Source organism: Acomys russatus, chromosome 10 (genome assembly GCF_903995435.1).
Source record: "Acomys russatus chromosome 10, mAcoRus1.1, whole genome shotgun sequence".
NCBI lineage: Eukaryota > Metazoa > Chordata > Mammalia > Rodentia > Muridae > Acomys > Acomys russatus.
The window spans coordinates 45,981,635-45,999,731 of record NC_067146.1 but is presented as its reverse complement, the minus strand read 5'-3'; the positions used below and the strand labels follow the sequence as shown (position 1 = coordinate 45,999,731).

General features: G+C 37.1%; 1 protein-coding gene across 1 annotated transcript in view; it reads right to left on the bottom strand.

The window, feature by feature from the left end:
• Positions 1-17,382, bottom strand: part of LOC127194141 (protocadherin Fat 4-like) — a 79,205-nt gene extending 61,823 nt beyond the window's left edge. The window contains exons 1-4 of the mRNA XM_051151486.1: positions 17,349-17,382; positions 16,237-16,404; positions 6,224-6,394; positions 220-314 (exon numbers count right to left, since the gene is read on the bottom strand). Coding sequence (XP_051007443.1) covers positions 220-314; positions 6,224-6,394; positions 16,237-16,404; positions 17,349-17,382 — 468 coding nt within the window. The remainder of the gene's footprint in view (positions 1-219; positions 315-6,223; positions 6,395-16,236; positions 16,405-17,348) is intronic.
• Between the last annotated feature and the right edge of the window lie 715 nt (positions 17,383-18,097).

Genomic DNA, 18,097 nt, shown 5'->3' with positions numbered 1-18,097 from the left:
ACAGACACACATATACACACATAGACACATACACATATAATGACACACATAAACACACATAAACACCAACACACATACAGACACACACACACATACATATAGACATATACACATTCATTTATCAAGATACATTCTGTATTCTTTTAAACTGTCTCAGACACTTTGTCCTGTGTGCCTGCTGCAGAAATACATGCATCTCCCACAATGATGGCCACCTACTGTTAGCCTGTCACCATGTACAATGTCTTCATCTGTGACAGTCACTTTATAAATGGGTTGAAAGAGTGGATAGTCCTCAGCAATTTCAAAGGTAGCTGTGAAGCAAAAGTGAAAAACATTGCATTAAAACAAAATACCAATTATGTTAATGTGAATTTTAGATTATTGTGAGACTGAGATAACAATTTAGGACAGCAATTCCTCTCTCTCACTCACTGACTGACTCCTGTCCCACCTACTGCTTTTCTTTACTCCATAGCGTTACTGGCAGCAACTATAGCTTAGTGAGAAAGAACTGACATGAGGATGCAGTAAGGTGCCATAAATTATTTCTATATCTACTGGAGTCATTTCTCACAGAAATATTTGAGTAGATGAGAGTTAATTTCCAACTCACACAAATCTTCTAATATCTCTTACAACACTAAATATATGTTTTAAAAATATATAAAATCTATAACAAATAAGGCATGGATGGATGCAGTGGGCTTAGGGTAAGACAGGATAAGTGAAATGTTTTCTTTATTTCTGAAATGAGTACACCTACTACCACACACACACAGTGTCTGTACGCGTGTGGGTCTCTGTGCCTGTGTACTGATCCATTAGACCTTATTGAAACATGATATCAAGTTCAGTGACAAGGGTTTTCAATTTTTTCCTAATTTTTTATCGAAGAATTAGACTAAATTAAAATTATGATAGAATCAAAATTTACTGGACTGATCAACTAAATGTACATTTTGTATTGTTAAAGGCAATCTCTAAGAGATTTTGGTGTAGTTGTGGTAGTGCTGCTATGTAGGAACATGCCTCCCATATTTTCCCCAGAAACAATACAGAAAGGAGGAGGAGAAAAGGAGGAGGAAATGGAGAGGAAGAAGATGAAGAAGAAGAAGAAACACACACACACACACACACACACACACACACACACACACACACACACACACACACAAACCCTGAGCATAATTTAAAGACAGACCGTCACCAAATTTTAAAGTAACTTAGGTGAATTAATAATATGAAGAATAAATCTTAGTAAACTTGGTAATCAATGAATTAAGTTTTTATTATGATATCACATGTCAATTGAAAAATAACCAAGACAAACTGCAAGAAAAATGCAGGCCTAATTGTGCTGTGAATTGTTACCAGAAAAGTTAAATATATTCAAAGTGCAAAGCCAGAAAATTCTGTTCAAAAAACCCTGATTATACTGTAGTGTAGTGAGGGAAGGACAGAACGACTTACAAACATATCTCAAATTTTTTTCTTCTTAAAGTAAAAAGTAATAAAAAATTACTTTTAGATCATTTTAAGTTGAGATTTAACATGAATGATTGAAACGAAGCCTAGGCAGACAGACACAGGCTTCTAGAACTCAGCTTGGATCAAATGATCAGAATACTCGATTTAAGAGCTTTTTTGAATTGTTCAACTGCTGGCCAATTGTCAGACTGTTTTGAGTATTGATGAGGCCAAGCTATTATCTACAAACAGAATCATTAAAGGTTTAACTGTACTGGACCCTCTGTGCTCTGCAGCAATCTCCATTAGTGTCCTCTTTAACTTTCTACATCATTTCAGTTTGTTTTTTCCCCCCCTAAACGTTTAACCCATTCTCATCCACCTTGAAGTCCATAGAAGAGCTTAAAATATCACAGGATAAACAACCAATTAGTATAGAAAGATTTTAAGTTATCCCAAGGGTTCTGCAAACCTGCTCACTGTGTGGTGTCTCCTTTGCTCTTTTGTTGCTCTGACCTTTCCTCTCCTGTCAGTCTTCCTTTCACTTCTGCCCACTGCTCCTTTGTATGTCAACAACTTCCATTTCTTTAAGGCATTACACCTGTGCAAGCACTATTTACCCATGGCCCCAGTTTCTCCTATATCATTGTCATGGTTTAAATTATCTTAAATCCATTCCACAGCAAAAACAGTTTCCCCAAACTTATTTGTAAAACCATGCTTGCTAGCCAAATGGACCACATGTAGTGTCCATGTTGTTAGTCTCCCATCAACATTCATACGCATGCTTCTTTTTTCTTCACTTGGCAGATGAAAGAGCACCACTAGAAAGGTTTTCGTCTAAATCTCCCAGCACCTGTGGAAAATATCTAGCGGGAAACTCAAAGTTGGCAGTCTCCAGAGTAGTTGTGAAGTTCTTTAATTAGGCAAAGCCTGATACAGATTTTCAAGTCATGCCCAGCAGACTTGTAACTACCCATAGTCTCTGGTGACTACCTCCCTTATTCTGTCACTCTTGAGCACACATTTATTATCATCTCATATACAAGAGGGGACTCCAAAGTAAGAAGTGGGTAGTCTCCAGACTCAAGAATCATAGGAGTTTGAGATCCAGAAAGACTCAAGAGCGCAGAGAAGACCAAGAGAGAAAATCTGTCACCTCACTTTTTGACCATGATAGGAAAGAAAAACAAACACAAACAGAACCCACTTACTTAGTTAAATCTACAGTAAATACTATTGAAAGGGGGTATTCATATTTTCTTTCCCTTTGAAGACTAACTGTACATAATTGTTAGGGAGCATTTTTTTTTCATAGAGGTAAAAGCAAGTAAAGGCTATTTTGCATTGACATTGCGGAATATATATTCCATTTCCAAATGCAACCGACATTTGTATGTAAATGCAATAGTTGGTTGAGCAAAATACAGTACAAATTTTGTATACTTCCAAATATAAATTCCTAATTTACTTGAATGATCATTTTTACAATATTTAATATGGACCATTTAGTAAATTGAATATTTTATTTTGCCTCATACATTTCAAACTTTAAAATGCTATATTTTAAAAATTATTTCATGTTTCCAAAAGAAATTTACAGTTCAAATTCATGATCTTCAAAATTGTGATATAATACATCATATTTTCATGGAACTACACTTTAATTGCAGTGATAAAGATGTCTTTGAAGCAATACACAAGTGAGACACTCAGGTTACTAGTACGTTTTCAGAATGTAGAATACAAGTATAATTTGTAAGGAGAAAATATAAAATTTCAAGGCATTCTTTAATTTGATAAACACAGAAAATAAATTAAAATGATAAAGGCATATAACTGTTTAGGAGAGAGATGCACTCAGTGATAGATGTTTCATTAATTCCAGCTGTGCTTTTATGCTACCCACTTCAGCTTTCCTTCACGTAGCTCAACCTCCCAGTCAAATGAGTCTTTTCTGTTTGTTTATGAAACTACCCAATGTCTTCTTTTAAAAAGAGATAAACAGACAAGATTTAGCAATACCATATAACCCAGTCACTGCCTTCTCTCCAATTTCATACTGAGATGTCTAAAGAAATGTTCTCTTTCCTCAAACTCACTAATCAACCTGCAGCCCTCTGGCTTCTATGCCTACGGCATGGTAAAAATATAGTTTCTAGGCTCATTAGTTATGTTTCTTTATATTGTTTGTGGGAAGCAATGGGAATTGTAACCATTTGAGTTAGCTCTAGAAAACACTTCTACTAAGAAAGCACCTGAAAGTCTCCTGGAAAGTTCTTTTCCTTTGCTATTCACAGCATAACTCTCTCCTTTTAATACCACCATTTTGAGTGTTCTTTCTTTTCTTGGCAAGCTAACTTTCATCTCCATGTCATTAAATGTATTTCTTCAGGGTTTGGCCCTGTGCCTTGCTTTGCTCTAGGTCCCCACTGTGATTGAGTGATTTTATCCAAATACATGGTTTCAATTACAAAACCCTGTATGAGACCTCTGAGCTCAACTGCTAACTTAAATCCCTCCTCTAATATACGTCACAAAGGCACATCAAATATGACATGTTTCACTGAGGATGTCATTCAGTGGAAGGTTGCTTGCCATCCTGTTTAGGGTCCTTATTTATCACCTAACCTCTTAACAAACAAACCAGGTTCATACTGAGATGCAATTCTCTTAAAATGTCTGTTCCTCAGTCTCCCTTTTGTGCTGAGGATCTCTACTTCAGTTTTACCAATCAGAGAGCTTTCCGTCTTCCTTTTCATCCAGTTTGCCATCAAGTTAATCTAATATGTAAGCATTATCAGGACAATTGTTTTCATTTATTTCTACCTCATTCCTAGGCAAAATTGTACCATACCCTCCCTAGATTACTGAAACAAACTGTGGGATGTTTTTTCTCTGTCTGTCCTATATATCTTTAAACATATTCAAGAGTTACATCTAGAACTTTGTCAGTGTTTCTATGAGCTATGAACTATAGTAGTTTTTACAAAATAAAGTGAATTAAAATACAAAGAACAAACTTTTGCAACACGAAAAGATATATGAAGCTGGAATTTCAATGTTTATAAATAACATTTATACACCTGTTTGTTGTCATCTATACATTGTTGTATTTCTGCTATACAGGAGCAAAGTTGAGTAATGGAACCCATCAGTTTAAGTTGTGAGCATCAGGCATCCAATACTCAACAAATTACTGTTGTTAATAATCACACTGACCCTCTATGACTAGAAAAGAAGAAAGTAGGGTAACTGACACAATTTTAAGGTATGTGAACTATTTTGTCATTGACTTTTTTGTTGGAGAAAATTGTATTTATTAGACAATATCTCCACAGTTAAATTTATGATGCATAACAGAGAGCATAGACTAAGCACTGACCATAATAACTTAATTGAAAAATAACTGTTAGAAAAGTTGAATACTTTAGATGAAACATTTTATAATGACAAGGTTTAGTTACAAAAACAAATAAAAATGTTAATACAATGAAAGTAGATTCTTAAAGTCTCACTTGTTAGTCAAGAAGGTAGAGCCATTTCCTAATACATTTGCTTATATATCCCACGTACTTTCTGTCTTCTTTTATAACCCTCTTTTAAAAATACTTAATTTTGATGTTTGCTTTCTATTTTTTTAATTTTATTTTTTTAATTTTACATACACATTTATATTATCTCACATATATACAATAAACTACCTATAGCAAAAAGGACCACAAAACAATTAGAAATTATATAAATGTTACATTAATAGTGTTTTACCTATTTGAATGTAGCAACCTTGGAGAAAACATCTTTTCTATCTTGATGAGTCTACAACTCTAAATGTAAATCAATATCTAGCATATCTCATCTCTATCAACTGAAAAACTTCTATCTAGGCCTAAACCATCTTAACCCCCAAACAATTAAGCTCAATTGTAAAACTAAACTATCCGGTCTTCAACCCCACAAGAGTCTTGAGAAGGATTAAAATTAAGTTTGTGAGTAAACAGGAAGTGCAAGTTAGGAGGTTCCAAAATGAGAAAGTGACAGAGACAGTTCTCTGCCTAGACAGTCAGCCGAAACGCTCTAAAACAATAAGATTCTATAGATAGATAAGGTAAGATAGCTAGATAAGGTCTTCAGAACTTCAGAGACCTACAGATTATGGCATTTAAAGATGGTTTAACGATTTTAAGGATCCTTTAAGAATAAGACACATTAACTCTTGGCAACACCCAGCCTACCTCAGAAAAGACGATGAGCATCAAAGAACCTCCTTATGGAGATGGCTTCAAATGTGACAAACCAGCCACTGGAGAAAATGTCCTCTTTTCTGCTATAAACAGAAAGTTGCCTAAAAGTGGGTAACCTTGGACAAGGGCAGAGTCGGGGGCCAAACTCTGCAAAGACAGGGTAAGCAAGTCCTCAACGGTTCCTGCTTTACATAAACGTCTGCCACATATAATGTGCCAGAAGGATGTGTTTGTTTTCTAAGCTCATAAGTGTAAGTGAAAATGTCTACCTAGGAAACATATTTTCAATCTATTCTAGTGAGGATTTGTGTGTTTTCTGAGACACATGCATATTGGCATATGTTTGTGTGCATGTATGTATACATATGTATTTATGTATGTATGTATGTATGTATACATTATTTGTCTAATAAAATAATCCTGAATATTTTCATATTAAACAGTATATTTTATCTCTTTCACTGTAGATTTCTACTGAAACTAAACAATAGAAAAAATAAGAATCGTACCTGAGCCTGAAGAAAAGAGGGGGTCAACAGTACAGTCTGGAGTTTCTGGAACATCGATTATATTAATGGTTAAAACATGTCTCATGACCCCTCCAGTATCAACTATAAGTAGAAATCTGGTTGGGTCTGTTTCATAATTAAAGATTTTCGTAGCTGTGATGACACCAGAATCTAATAAAGAGATAATTAAAATCATAAATACTGTCTACTAATCTAGTTACTGTGCTATCTAGCTATCTTTCTGTCTATAAAATACTTAAGATATCTATAAGTGTGTTATAATCATGTTTTAGTAAATAAGTTGCTTAAAAGTAAATATAAACTTACTGAATACAGAGAAAACTATTATAACTTTGGAGACATTCACTATTTTCAGGAGATATCATTTTTAAAACATATAGACTTACTGAAATTCTCTTATCAGTTTAAAATGGCCAAATATTCTGACCATTGGCTAGATCTGGGGAGGGGTTTAAAGTTTACCGCCTGTATTGTCCTTGGCTGGTGCCTTAGTTTGAGCGGGACCCCTGGGCCCAAATCTGCCTATCATAATGTTCTACTTGTAGGTTTCTAGGACCCTCTGGATCCTTCTACTTTGCTATTCTCCCATGCTTCTCTCATCTAGAGTCCCAATAGGATGTCCTCCCCTCTGTCCCAGTTTCCTAGAGAGTGGGATATGACTTTCTCACGTACTCTGGTGCCTCACATTTGACCATGTCCCCTGGAGGGGGAGACCTGGTGGCACTCAGAGGAAGGGCAGCAGGTTACCAAGAAGAGACTTGATACCCTATGAGCATATACAGGAGGAGGTAATCCCCCTCAGGAACAGTCATTGGGAAGGGAATAAGGGGAAAATGGGAGGGAGGGAAGAATAGGAGGATACAAGGGATGGGATAACCATTGAGATGTAACAAGAATAAATTAATAAAAATAAATAAATAAATAAATAAATAAATAAATAAATAAATAAAATGGCCAAATAGTAAGTTTTCCAGAAACAAACTTCCTGCAAGTTCTTACAGATTTCCTTTTCAATTTTATGGGATGGTAAGTGCCAGATAAACTCAAGTCACAGCAAAAGCAAAACATAGTACAACTTGAACTTGACTCACACTAAAAGGGAGTTTATAAGAGGTAATTTCAAATTGGAGTGCTAGATTCAACCTTGAGGGAATATAAATAAGATCAATGACAGGACTTATTTACGATGGTGTCTCCTAATGGGTCTCATCTTCTTAGGCTGAATGACCCTATGAGTCTTCCCTATCTCTCCAACAAAAAAACATTGGTGTTAAAGATATAATACATAATTTTTTCTGGATCAGAACAGGCTCTTCCCAGAGGACACAGGACCAGGTGAGCCAGTCCTGCCATAATGACATGAGAGCAGGTGAGCTGGCCCTGCCCTGAGGACAAAGGAGCCAGTGAGCCGGCCCCGCCCTGAGGAAAAGGGAGTGGGAGAGTGGGCCCTGCCCTGAGGGCAAGGGGACAGGCCCTGATCCAGGACTCTGACTAGACCTTACTCCAACATCTACCCCTTGCATGACCTGCTGGAACACATGAAGGGGCTAGACCTACAGATTCAAAGATTAAATATCTCCTTGATAATGGCAATAACAGGATATCCAACAGCAGTCCCAGTGAGCATCTGGTAATGCTACTGTAGGCCTCAAACCAAGCACATGACTCATAGCAATGATCATTTGAAAGTAAACATATGTGGACAAAAGGCTATACTGCATGATACACTATAGTTTCTGTGACAAGAAATTTGTTTGTCTGTTTGTTTTATTTTACTAGTTGGAGGAGAGGGATTTTGGTGTATGTCATATAAATCATAGACATTCAACAAAAGTAAAAAAAAAGATATAATACGAAATTTTTTGTATTTATATAGATAACATATAAAATATTGTTTGCATTTGGCATGTGAAGGCTCAACTATCAAAAGAAGTAGATTCATAATAGTACATATACTGGTCCCAATGTAGTCAAAGATGTTTGGTGATGACAGGGTGTAATTTTAAAAAGGCTTTAGAATCTGATCTAGTTTGAGTCTTTGAATCCATAATGTTTTATACAGTTTTATGTGCTAAAAGCTGAGTTCATACTTTGTGATATTGGATGTGATGAATTCTTCAGAAGTGGGGACTAGTGGCAGGTCTTCAGGTTATTAAAGAGTGTCCTAAAGTAGAATTTTGTGAGATCAGCCTTTCTTTTCTTCTTTCCTCTCTCCTCTGTTCTCTCACCACCATCCTCTTTTTCTCTCTTTTTGAGATGTTTTTCCTTGCCATTCATCTGTCCTTTGTCTAAGAGCCTTTCAGACCAAACAGCAAAGAAGCAACCAAACAGAAACCATAACCTTCCAAACCCTGAGCATGTTAGAGAAAACAAAGACTGTATGGTGCGTTAAGTAGAAATGGCCCCTGTATGCTCAAGACTTGAGCGCTTGGTCACTAGGGATTGACTTAATTGAACTAAGTATGGCCTGGTTGGAGGAAGTACGTCACTTGGGGTGTGTTTTAAGGTTTCCAATGCTCAATCCAGGCCCAGTAACATTCTCTTCCTGCTGCCGACCTATCCAGATATAAAACCTTTGGCTCCTTCTTGAGCACCATATCTGCTTGCATATATATGGCCATGCTGCCTACCATGAGGATAATGGACAAAAACCTCTGGACCTGTAAGCCAGCCTCATTTAAATGCTTCTTTTATTAGAGTTGCTGAGGTCATGATGTCTCTTCACAGCAGTAGAACTTTGATTAAGAAAGAATGTTTAGATAATATTGACAGGCTCATTTCAAGGACTGATCAAATCATTTCTTTGAGACATAGTTGAACACATTTTTAGAATTTATACTTAGGAAGAAATACAGGAATATAGGAAAAGTCATTTAGCCAATTTACAGAACATAAGAAATGAGGCAGCATAGCTTAAGGCTACTAAATAGATGTGATTTGTTATGAACACAACAAAATAGAAGAAGCACACAGATCTGAAGAAACAGATTAAGTATTAGAGGTAAAGACATGACTTTAATAGTACAGGGACATACACTAAAGAGTCAAAGGCATAGAACTTATCCATTTATTTATCAATAAATAAATTCAGAAATAGAAGATGATAAAGACTTACAGTACATGAAGGGAGATAGGCATGGTGCCACAATACCATAATATTATTATTCACGAAGTGAAGGCAGGAAGTTTACTAAAGACTAGCTCAGATCACTTAGAATCTCAAAACACAAAAACAAATATCAACAACAAAAAACACCAAGAAAGGAATGGAATGGAAGGAAAGACATGGGTGAAGAGGAATTAACAGAGAAGGGAATATTTTAATCTTAAACTGAGACCAGGGTACATTCTAAAATAATGTGGGTTTTTTTTTTTTTTTTTTTTTTTACATATTTCCAACTGACAAATCAAAGCTAGGAAGGGGTTACTACTTAGGAGAAGAATAAAGAAAGATAACATGATATGTGCCAAGGCCCAAGAAAAAGCTGTGCCTAGGAGATGTTAACTAATACATCAAACATGGAACCAACAGTGCTACTTTTGAAAATAGAAGTATAAAAAGGAGCCACATTGGTTTAAAGAGTTTGTCTTTTATCTTGAGAAAATAAGAAAAATTATATAATTATGTGACATAACATAGATAGCTTTCAGAGTGTTGTTATGCGTGACCATATTTGTTCTTTAACAAAAGGCCTGTTAATAAAGATTTAAAAAAAAAAAAAATAAAAGAAATCTAGAAGCAAGGAAACTGTTGTGGAGAGTGGAGTAAAATGGACGAGATGTGATGTGAAATGGTTGGGAGAGTGATTTTAAAGACAAAAATTATGTACCAAAGAATTAGATTCCAAATAGTTTGAAGTGGATTTAATCAGACAGAAGCTGTGGGGAAAGTCTGCAATCCACATTTGTCACACATTTTCTAACGGGCACACAGTAGCAAATCTAATATATATCATGTGTGTGGTGCTCTGAGAAGTGGTAGATGATGCAGGCCATGGGATATTTGAAGGCTGTATGTTCTTGTATAGGGCTTCTTTGTCTTCAGAGAGTAAAGTATTATATACAGGACTCCCACATCAGTTAAAGTAAAAGCTGTAGGAAAAGCTAATCAAGCCAGATTTAAATAACTAAACATCAGGTGCTTCTGAGTATCTCTTTGCAGAAGGTATATTTAACTAGAGTCCAGTCACAACATTTGGGCTTTGCGTGTGTAGTTTGAGATCATGCAAATATACTTTGTAACTGTGGTAAAGTGATAGATATATATGGTTTTAGTCAAGATGGTGTATAAGTGAATGGAAACCAATAAAGCCCTGAAGAACAGGATTTTGGAGAAGAGGTGGAAGAAAAGTATAGTTGGGGGAACTCAGTAGACTACAGTGTCATAGAAATCCAAGGAGGAATGTGGTGGCTGAAGAGCTAGCTCAGTGGTTAAGAGTACTGACTGCTCATTACAAAGACCCAAGTTCTAGCCCATCCCACGTGCAGCCATCTACATCTCCAGTTCCAGAGGATCTAAAACCTTCTTCTGAATTGTAGAAACCATTGTACACATATGGTACACAGACATACGTGTAAGCAAAGTACCATAGACGTAAATTAAAACTGAATACAACCTCAAAAAAATAAGTGTGGCCCGGCAGTGGTAGTGCACGCCTTAATCGCAGCACTTAGGAGGCAGAGGCAGGCAGATCACTGTGAGTTCAAGGCCAGCCTGGTCTACAAAGTGAGTCTGGGACAGCCAAGGCTACATAGATAAATCCTGTCTCAAAAAAAAAAAAAAATTGAGTGTGTTTTTAAAAGCAAAGGATAACTTCTACTTGCAAAAACACAACAAACATAAAATTTTATGGGGCAAAGACCAAACTATAACTTTAGATCTACCACTAAAGCAGAGTGGTATGTTTCACTGGAATCAGACTTCACACCGAACTTTACTCAAGACTATATGACAGAGGTCAGACTTAAAAAACAATGCTGAAGACAGTTCATTACAAACATTGAACAATTTAAAGAGAAATGCATGTCTTATGGAGACATGTAAGTTATATTAAAATAAGAGTGACTTAAATGATTACTGAAATGATTAGTTATTCTGTTTAAATAGTTTGGAAAATAGCTTGAGTTTGAGATTATGAAACTAAGGGAACACAATAGGGATTGGGAATTTACTCAGTGGTTAAAGAACATGTTCAAGTTCAAAACCAGAATTCATATCCCCAGTATGCACACAAAATCTGGGCAGATGTAGCCCACTTATATTCCCGGTCTTGAAAAGGATTCCTGGCAGAAACCAGATTAGCTAGATTTGTGAAATTGGTTAGCTCTGAGTTCAAGTGAAAGACCTTCCCTCAATGCAGAGCTCAAAAGCAATGAAAAGAAGGAAGATACTCAAGGTCAATCCTCGCCACCCCCCAGCATATGTGTATGAGCATCTATATAAATATACACAGCTCTAAACATATAAACACATATAAACATATATGTAAACAGGCTACACACATACAAAGAAACTGAATTCTGAAGCAAAATTGTTCTGGATGTGCAACTTACTTTAATGTTACAGACATTTGAGTACAGGGTTTTACATTGACTCACAAAAGAGATTGAGCTTCTGGGACACTGGATAAAAGACAGTGTGAAGATCGAAGAAACAGAAGAAACACTGCAGCAGCAGCAGAAGAAGTAGAAATAAATAGTATGAATGACATAAGCAAGTCCCCAGGGAAATGACTATGAGAGTGTGGGAAGGAGTGAAATATCCGGAGCTGAAAATAAGCAGAGAAAATTCCAAAGAGGACCAAAGCCACATTCAGGAATCAGTTATACAGACTGAGAAGTATGCTGACGCCTCACTTCCTGACCCAGAGATATGAGATGTGTGGGAGTGTGAGTAATATCAGCAGGAGACATGCTATGGTTTTCCATGAAAATGAAACATTTTGGTAAAATCCAAGATGTAGAAAAATGTCACAAGATAGGTCACTAAAGAAAGGATTCTTTTAGAAAATCAATTTTGATTAAGGAGCATACATTGGGAGCAGAACTGAAGGACTGAGCAAACAAAGCTGCTTGTGATTGGCTCAGTGAAGTGGCTGAGGAGGATGCTGGTGAGCAAGAGGAAAGGATACGCTTCCACCTTAGTCAATACCAAAGACCACAGGAGATTGAATGTGCATATGTTTTCCATAATTAGATGCAGATATAGTCTTGTTGTAAACAAAAGTGGTGAGCAAGGGATATGAAGGGTTTCATAGGAGGTCCATCAGGGATTCAAGCAAGATCTACACTGTCACCCCAGCAGAGGTCAAATAGGAAAAAAAGTAAGTGTTGGGTCCAAATAGCAGGTAGTTAAAGAATCTTATGAGAGGGTCTAGGAAAAATCAAAGACCCTGTGTCTGGGAAAATGGTTCAGTTGGTAGTGTTTCTTGTGCAAGCATGAGGATCTGTACTCAGAGCCATATAAAATCTGGGCACAGTTGCATGTTGTGTAATCCCAGAACAGGAGTTGCAGAGACAGGAGGATTCCTGGATCTTTCTGGCTAGACAACCTAGCCGAATTGGTGGGCTTCAGTTTTATTGAGAGATCCTATCTCAAAAAAAAAGCAATTGAAAAAGACCCCCTCCCATGCCAGCCTCTTGACCTACACAGGCATGGAAAAAAAGATGGCAACTTCAACAAATGATGCTGGTCTAACTGGATGTCCAAATGGAAAAAAAATGTAAATAGATCCATATTTATTACCCTGAACAAAACTAAAGTCCAGGTGGATTAAAAACCTCAACATAGTACGTGAGAAAGTCATATCACACTCTCTACTCAACTGTGGAGAATATTCTGACCATTGGCTAGATCTGGGAAGGGGTTTAAAGTTTACCTCCTGTATTGTCCTTGGCTGGTGCCTTAGTTTGAGCGGGACCCCTGGGCCCAAATCTGCCTATCATATTGTTCTACTTGTAGATTTCTAGGGCCCTCTGTATCCTTTTATTTTGCTATTCTCCCATGCGTCTCTCATTTAGAGTCCCAATAGGATGCCTTCCCCTCTGTCCCAGTTTCCTGGTAAGTGAAGGTTTTCGTGGGACATGCCCCTTGGGCTATTTGACCATGTCCCCTGGAGGGGGAGACCTGGTAGCACTCAGAGGAAGGACAGCAGGTAGCCAAGAAGAGACTTGATACCCTATGAGAATATATAGGGGGAGGTAATCCCCCTCAGGAACAGTCATAAGGGAGGGGAATAATGGGAAAATGGGGGGGGGGAGGAATGGGAGGATACAAGGGATGGGATAAACATTGAGATGTAACAAGAATAAATTAATAATAAATAAAATAAAATAAATTAAAAAAAAAAAAAAAACCTCAACATAAAACCAGACACACTAAATCTGTTAGAAGAAAAAGTGGGGAAGAATGGCAAGCCCATTGGCACAGGAGACAACTTCCTTAACAGAACAACAACAGCTCAGGTCCTAAGATCAACAATTAATATATGAGACCTCATGAAACTAAAAAGCTTCTGTAAGGCAAGAGAACAAAACAACAGCCCACAGACTGGAAAACAGTTTCACCAACCCTACATCCAACAAAGGGCCAATATCCGAAATGTATAAAGAACTCAAAAAGTTAAACACCACCAAGCCAAGAGGTACACAGATAAGCAGAGAATACTCAACAGAGGAATATCAAATGGCCAAGAAACCTCTAGAGAAATGCCCAACGTTCTAAGGCATCAGGGAAATTCAAATCAAAACAACCCTGAGATTCCATCTTACATCTATCAGAATGGCAAAGACCAAAAATCCAAGGGACACCACATGCTGGTGAGGATGTGGAGAAAGGAGAACATACCTCCTTTGCTGGTGGGAGTGCAAGCTTGTACAAGCACTTTGGAAATCAATCTGGCGCTCTCTCTGGAAATTGAGAATAATTCTATCTCAAGATCCTGCCATACCACTCCTGTGCATACATGTGAAACATGCTCCCCCATACATCAAAGACACTTGCTCAATTATGTTCATAGCAACTTTATTTGTAATAGCCAAAATCTAGAAACAATCTAGATGTCCCTAAGCCAGAGAATGGATAAAGAAACTGTGTTACATTTACACAATGTAATACTACTGAGCTATTAAACACAAGGAAATCTTGAAATTTGCAGGCAAATGGACAAAACTAGAAATGATCATCCTGAGTGAGGTAATTAAGACCCAGAAAGACACACACTGTATATATACTCACTTTAAAGCGGATATTAGACCTGATTGTCTCATGATTCTTCTTGGCATAGGTAGTTTATTGTATATGTGTGTAATAATATAAATGTATATGTAAAAAATATTTAATAAAAAAGTAGATATTTGTCCAACATAGATGGCCTCTGAGCGACTTCCCCCACAAGGGATATGAACAGATACTGGGATCTAGGCTATGATGGAGCTATGGAAATTGAATGGAAGAATGGAGGGATAGAAGGACCAGAGGGTTCAGGAGCCCCACAAGGAGAACACCAAGGTCACTGGATCTGGAACCTTGGGGCCTACACAAACTGTTGCACCAACCAAGGGCAATGCATGTAGTGAACCTAGACCCCCTGTTCAGATCTAGTCAGTGAATAACTTAATTTCTATGGTTGTAGGGAGAGTGGCAACTGCCTCTGATCACTTCCCCTTGTTGGGGAGGCCCAGTGGCACACAAAGGAAGGGGAAGCAGGCTCTCTGGATGAGACCTGATAGGCTGTGGTCATATGGTGGGAGAAGAGGTCCCCTTTAGTCAGAGGTCCAGGGGAGGAAACTCGGAGGGAGGGTGGGAATGGGTTGATACAAGCAAGAGGATAACAGTCAGGTTGTAATCTGAATAAATTATAATAAATTAAAATTTAAAAGTAAAAATAAAAACAAAAGAAAGAAAGGAAAAAACAAACAAAAAAAAGTAAAGGGATAAATTAGAAACCTGATAGCCACGGGAGAGTCCTAGTATTACACTATAGTTAGAATAAAATAATCGTAAATATGAGGTTAATGCAGAGTCTCAGCGATTGAGGAGAAGGGGAGGATCTGATGAGCAGGAGTTGGAAATGGAGCTTTTGTAGAGTGTGGAGCTTGCACTGCTGTTGATAGAGTATTCCGAAGAAAACACATGGCTGGAAACTGAGACGCAAAGCTATTTCTAATTTTAAAGCCTATTTTCTTACATTTATAAAAATTATACCATGCAATGTTTTCTTAGTCTTGAATATAATAGACAACTATATGTGTGCATGCCTTTTAACAGCTGTCTGAAATATAAATAATAGCTATGCTCTTTTTATAAATAACAATTAGCTCATTTCATGTATAATTATAAAGCTCGTGTTTTGAACAACAACAACAAAAAAAATCATAGGTAAAATCCAGCTGATGCTCTTTCAACAATCTTCCCAAGTCTCACCTGTACTTTCAAGTGGACCTGGACCACAGGATAATTGGGGGTGGAAGTGAATTTTGCTTGCTTCTTCAGTGTTTCAACTGGGAGCCTGTTCCTACCAAGTTACTGAGCACTGAACACTGCAAACTGCCTGTCTAGGAGCTGGATGCTGCCAGAACAGTAGGAAATACGTGTGCTCCCTGCCTTAACCGATGCTGGAGTAAATCTCATGGAGACGTCACAAAGACACCATCAAAATGTTTTCAAATTCTTTCCCTTGAAATTGGTTCAAAAAATCATCTATTATTCAAGAACTATATTTTGATCTAAAAAGGAAGAAGCAACTCTCAAGCTAATTAATAGACAAAACTTATTTTACTCAAGAAAGAACCCTTGGGGTAGTATCAGGCTTATTCTGAATGTGGAGCAAGACAGAGGGGAAAATTTCAGAAACTGTAATTATCTGAAGCAAAGTTTGAGCAAACATTCTAATGTACTATTGGAGTATAACTAAATAATTATCTTCAGAACCTCGCTTTAAAGTAGCAGTTATAAAATAAATGAAAATATATAAATGCTAAAGATAATTTACTTGCATCGATGACAAAATCCTTTGTTTTGTTCAAAAAGCGGTAGGCATTTGGTTTTCCAGCCACATCCTTGTCATAAACACGGCTTAGTTCTGTTCCAGGAAGCTTATTTTCAGGCAGATTCACAGGGTTGATTAATATCTGAATTTCTGCCCCAGCATAGGAAAACACTAAAGCAGTAATATGGAAAGACGTAAGTAAAACCAAGAAAGAGCAATACAAAAGTAAAACATATTCCCCATGACCATTCCATAGGTTTGTGTTTATTTGTGATTCAAGTCGGCTAAAGGGTATATTTAAAACCAAACCAGCATTGATTTTTCTTTTTGAATGACATTTTAATATGCATTTTCTGTTAGGCCATGCACTATAAAATTGGACTAAAGAACAGTCCAATGATCCAATCCTTTTTATCTTTAATTTATTTCTTCATTCGATTTCACTGCTAAACTATTACCAAGAACAATGATTACTCCTGTCCAAAGGGAATTTCACAAATTCCCTCTTTGTTATTGATCAGTCAAGCAATTTTGTGTGTTCACTTAAACTACATTTTAATAGAAACTTTACTGCATTTTTTTCAAAACACCACTTCAAAATATCAGTATACTGTCTATTATAGTTTTAATTCACTTAATTATTTTCACTGTTTTTCATCATCATGGAAAAGAACTCATTTTCACTTTAGATGTGGCACACTTACACAACTCCAGACCTCTACAGCCAAAAAGCAAATATTAAATGTTGTTAAACTCACTCTCAGAGTGTGGAATACAACTCATGAGATAATAAATGAGCATTTGCAGTATCCAGAGAAATAGCATAGTGTGAAATCAGTCATAAACTTAATAAAGTTAATACATGCGTCGTATGATGCTGTTATATTGAAGAAAAGATGTTCCAGGTGAACAGTGCTATGGAAAGGAAGACTCTAGAAGATATCAAGTGGAGTTCTGTGTGAAACAACCCAAGGCCATATCAAGGTTCTTTCCTTACTCATACACAGGTACATGCACATGAGGGTAAGTGGGAAGTTGAGGAATACTAACTGAAACTGATAGAATCCCAGCACAAATCCAATTCCTCAATGCCCCAGTCTCTTACTTTAACTCACCTCTGCATATTAACAGAATCTTGAAGATATTCATGCTCAGGCTGGCTTCTCCGATGCCCACACCAAGGCCTACCAACGAATGAACAACTTTGGCTATTTATACAAATTCAGTCTTCATACAAGTTAAGCCAGCAGGTCAATAAGCTGTTACTCAACCATGATGACAGTGGGTTTACTCTGCTTAGCTGAGTGATTATGTGCACAGGTCATGTTTCGGCCCCCCCCCCCCGGTGTTTGTTCCCACACAAATCCGGTGAGATTACCAGCAAAGTCGGGATCGTTATATGCCACCTATTCAATTTACACCTTTCAGTTAATGGGTGGTTTCCTATGGGGCATTTCTGGCTAGAAGCCAGGTGATCTCTTTTTAATCCTTCTTGCAAACCCTCCCTAGACATGCACTTGAGTGGCACTGGCTGTAGTCACCTCTGTACTTAGAGCTGCTGAGGAGATGCAAGGAGAATCAAGACCCACACACAGATTGTGCATAACCTAGAACACATAAAGAATGGATAAAATAACTATACCTCTCATAAGGGAATTTGGGGGGTCAATAAAGAGTCATGAATGCTTGGGTCAGAAAGAAATACTTCTCAAAAAAAATAATATATATATATATATGTATTGCTGTAAACAACTTTACTTCAGTTTCAGTGTACCTTTTTTTTTTTTTTTTTACTTTTTTTTATTAATTTATTCTTGTTACATCTCAATGGTTATCCCATTCCTTGTAACCTCCCATTCTTCCC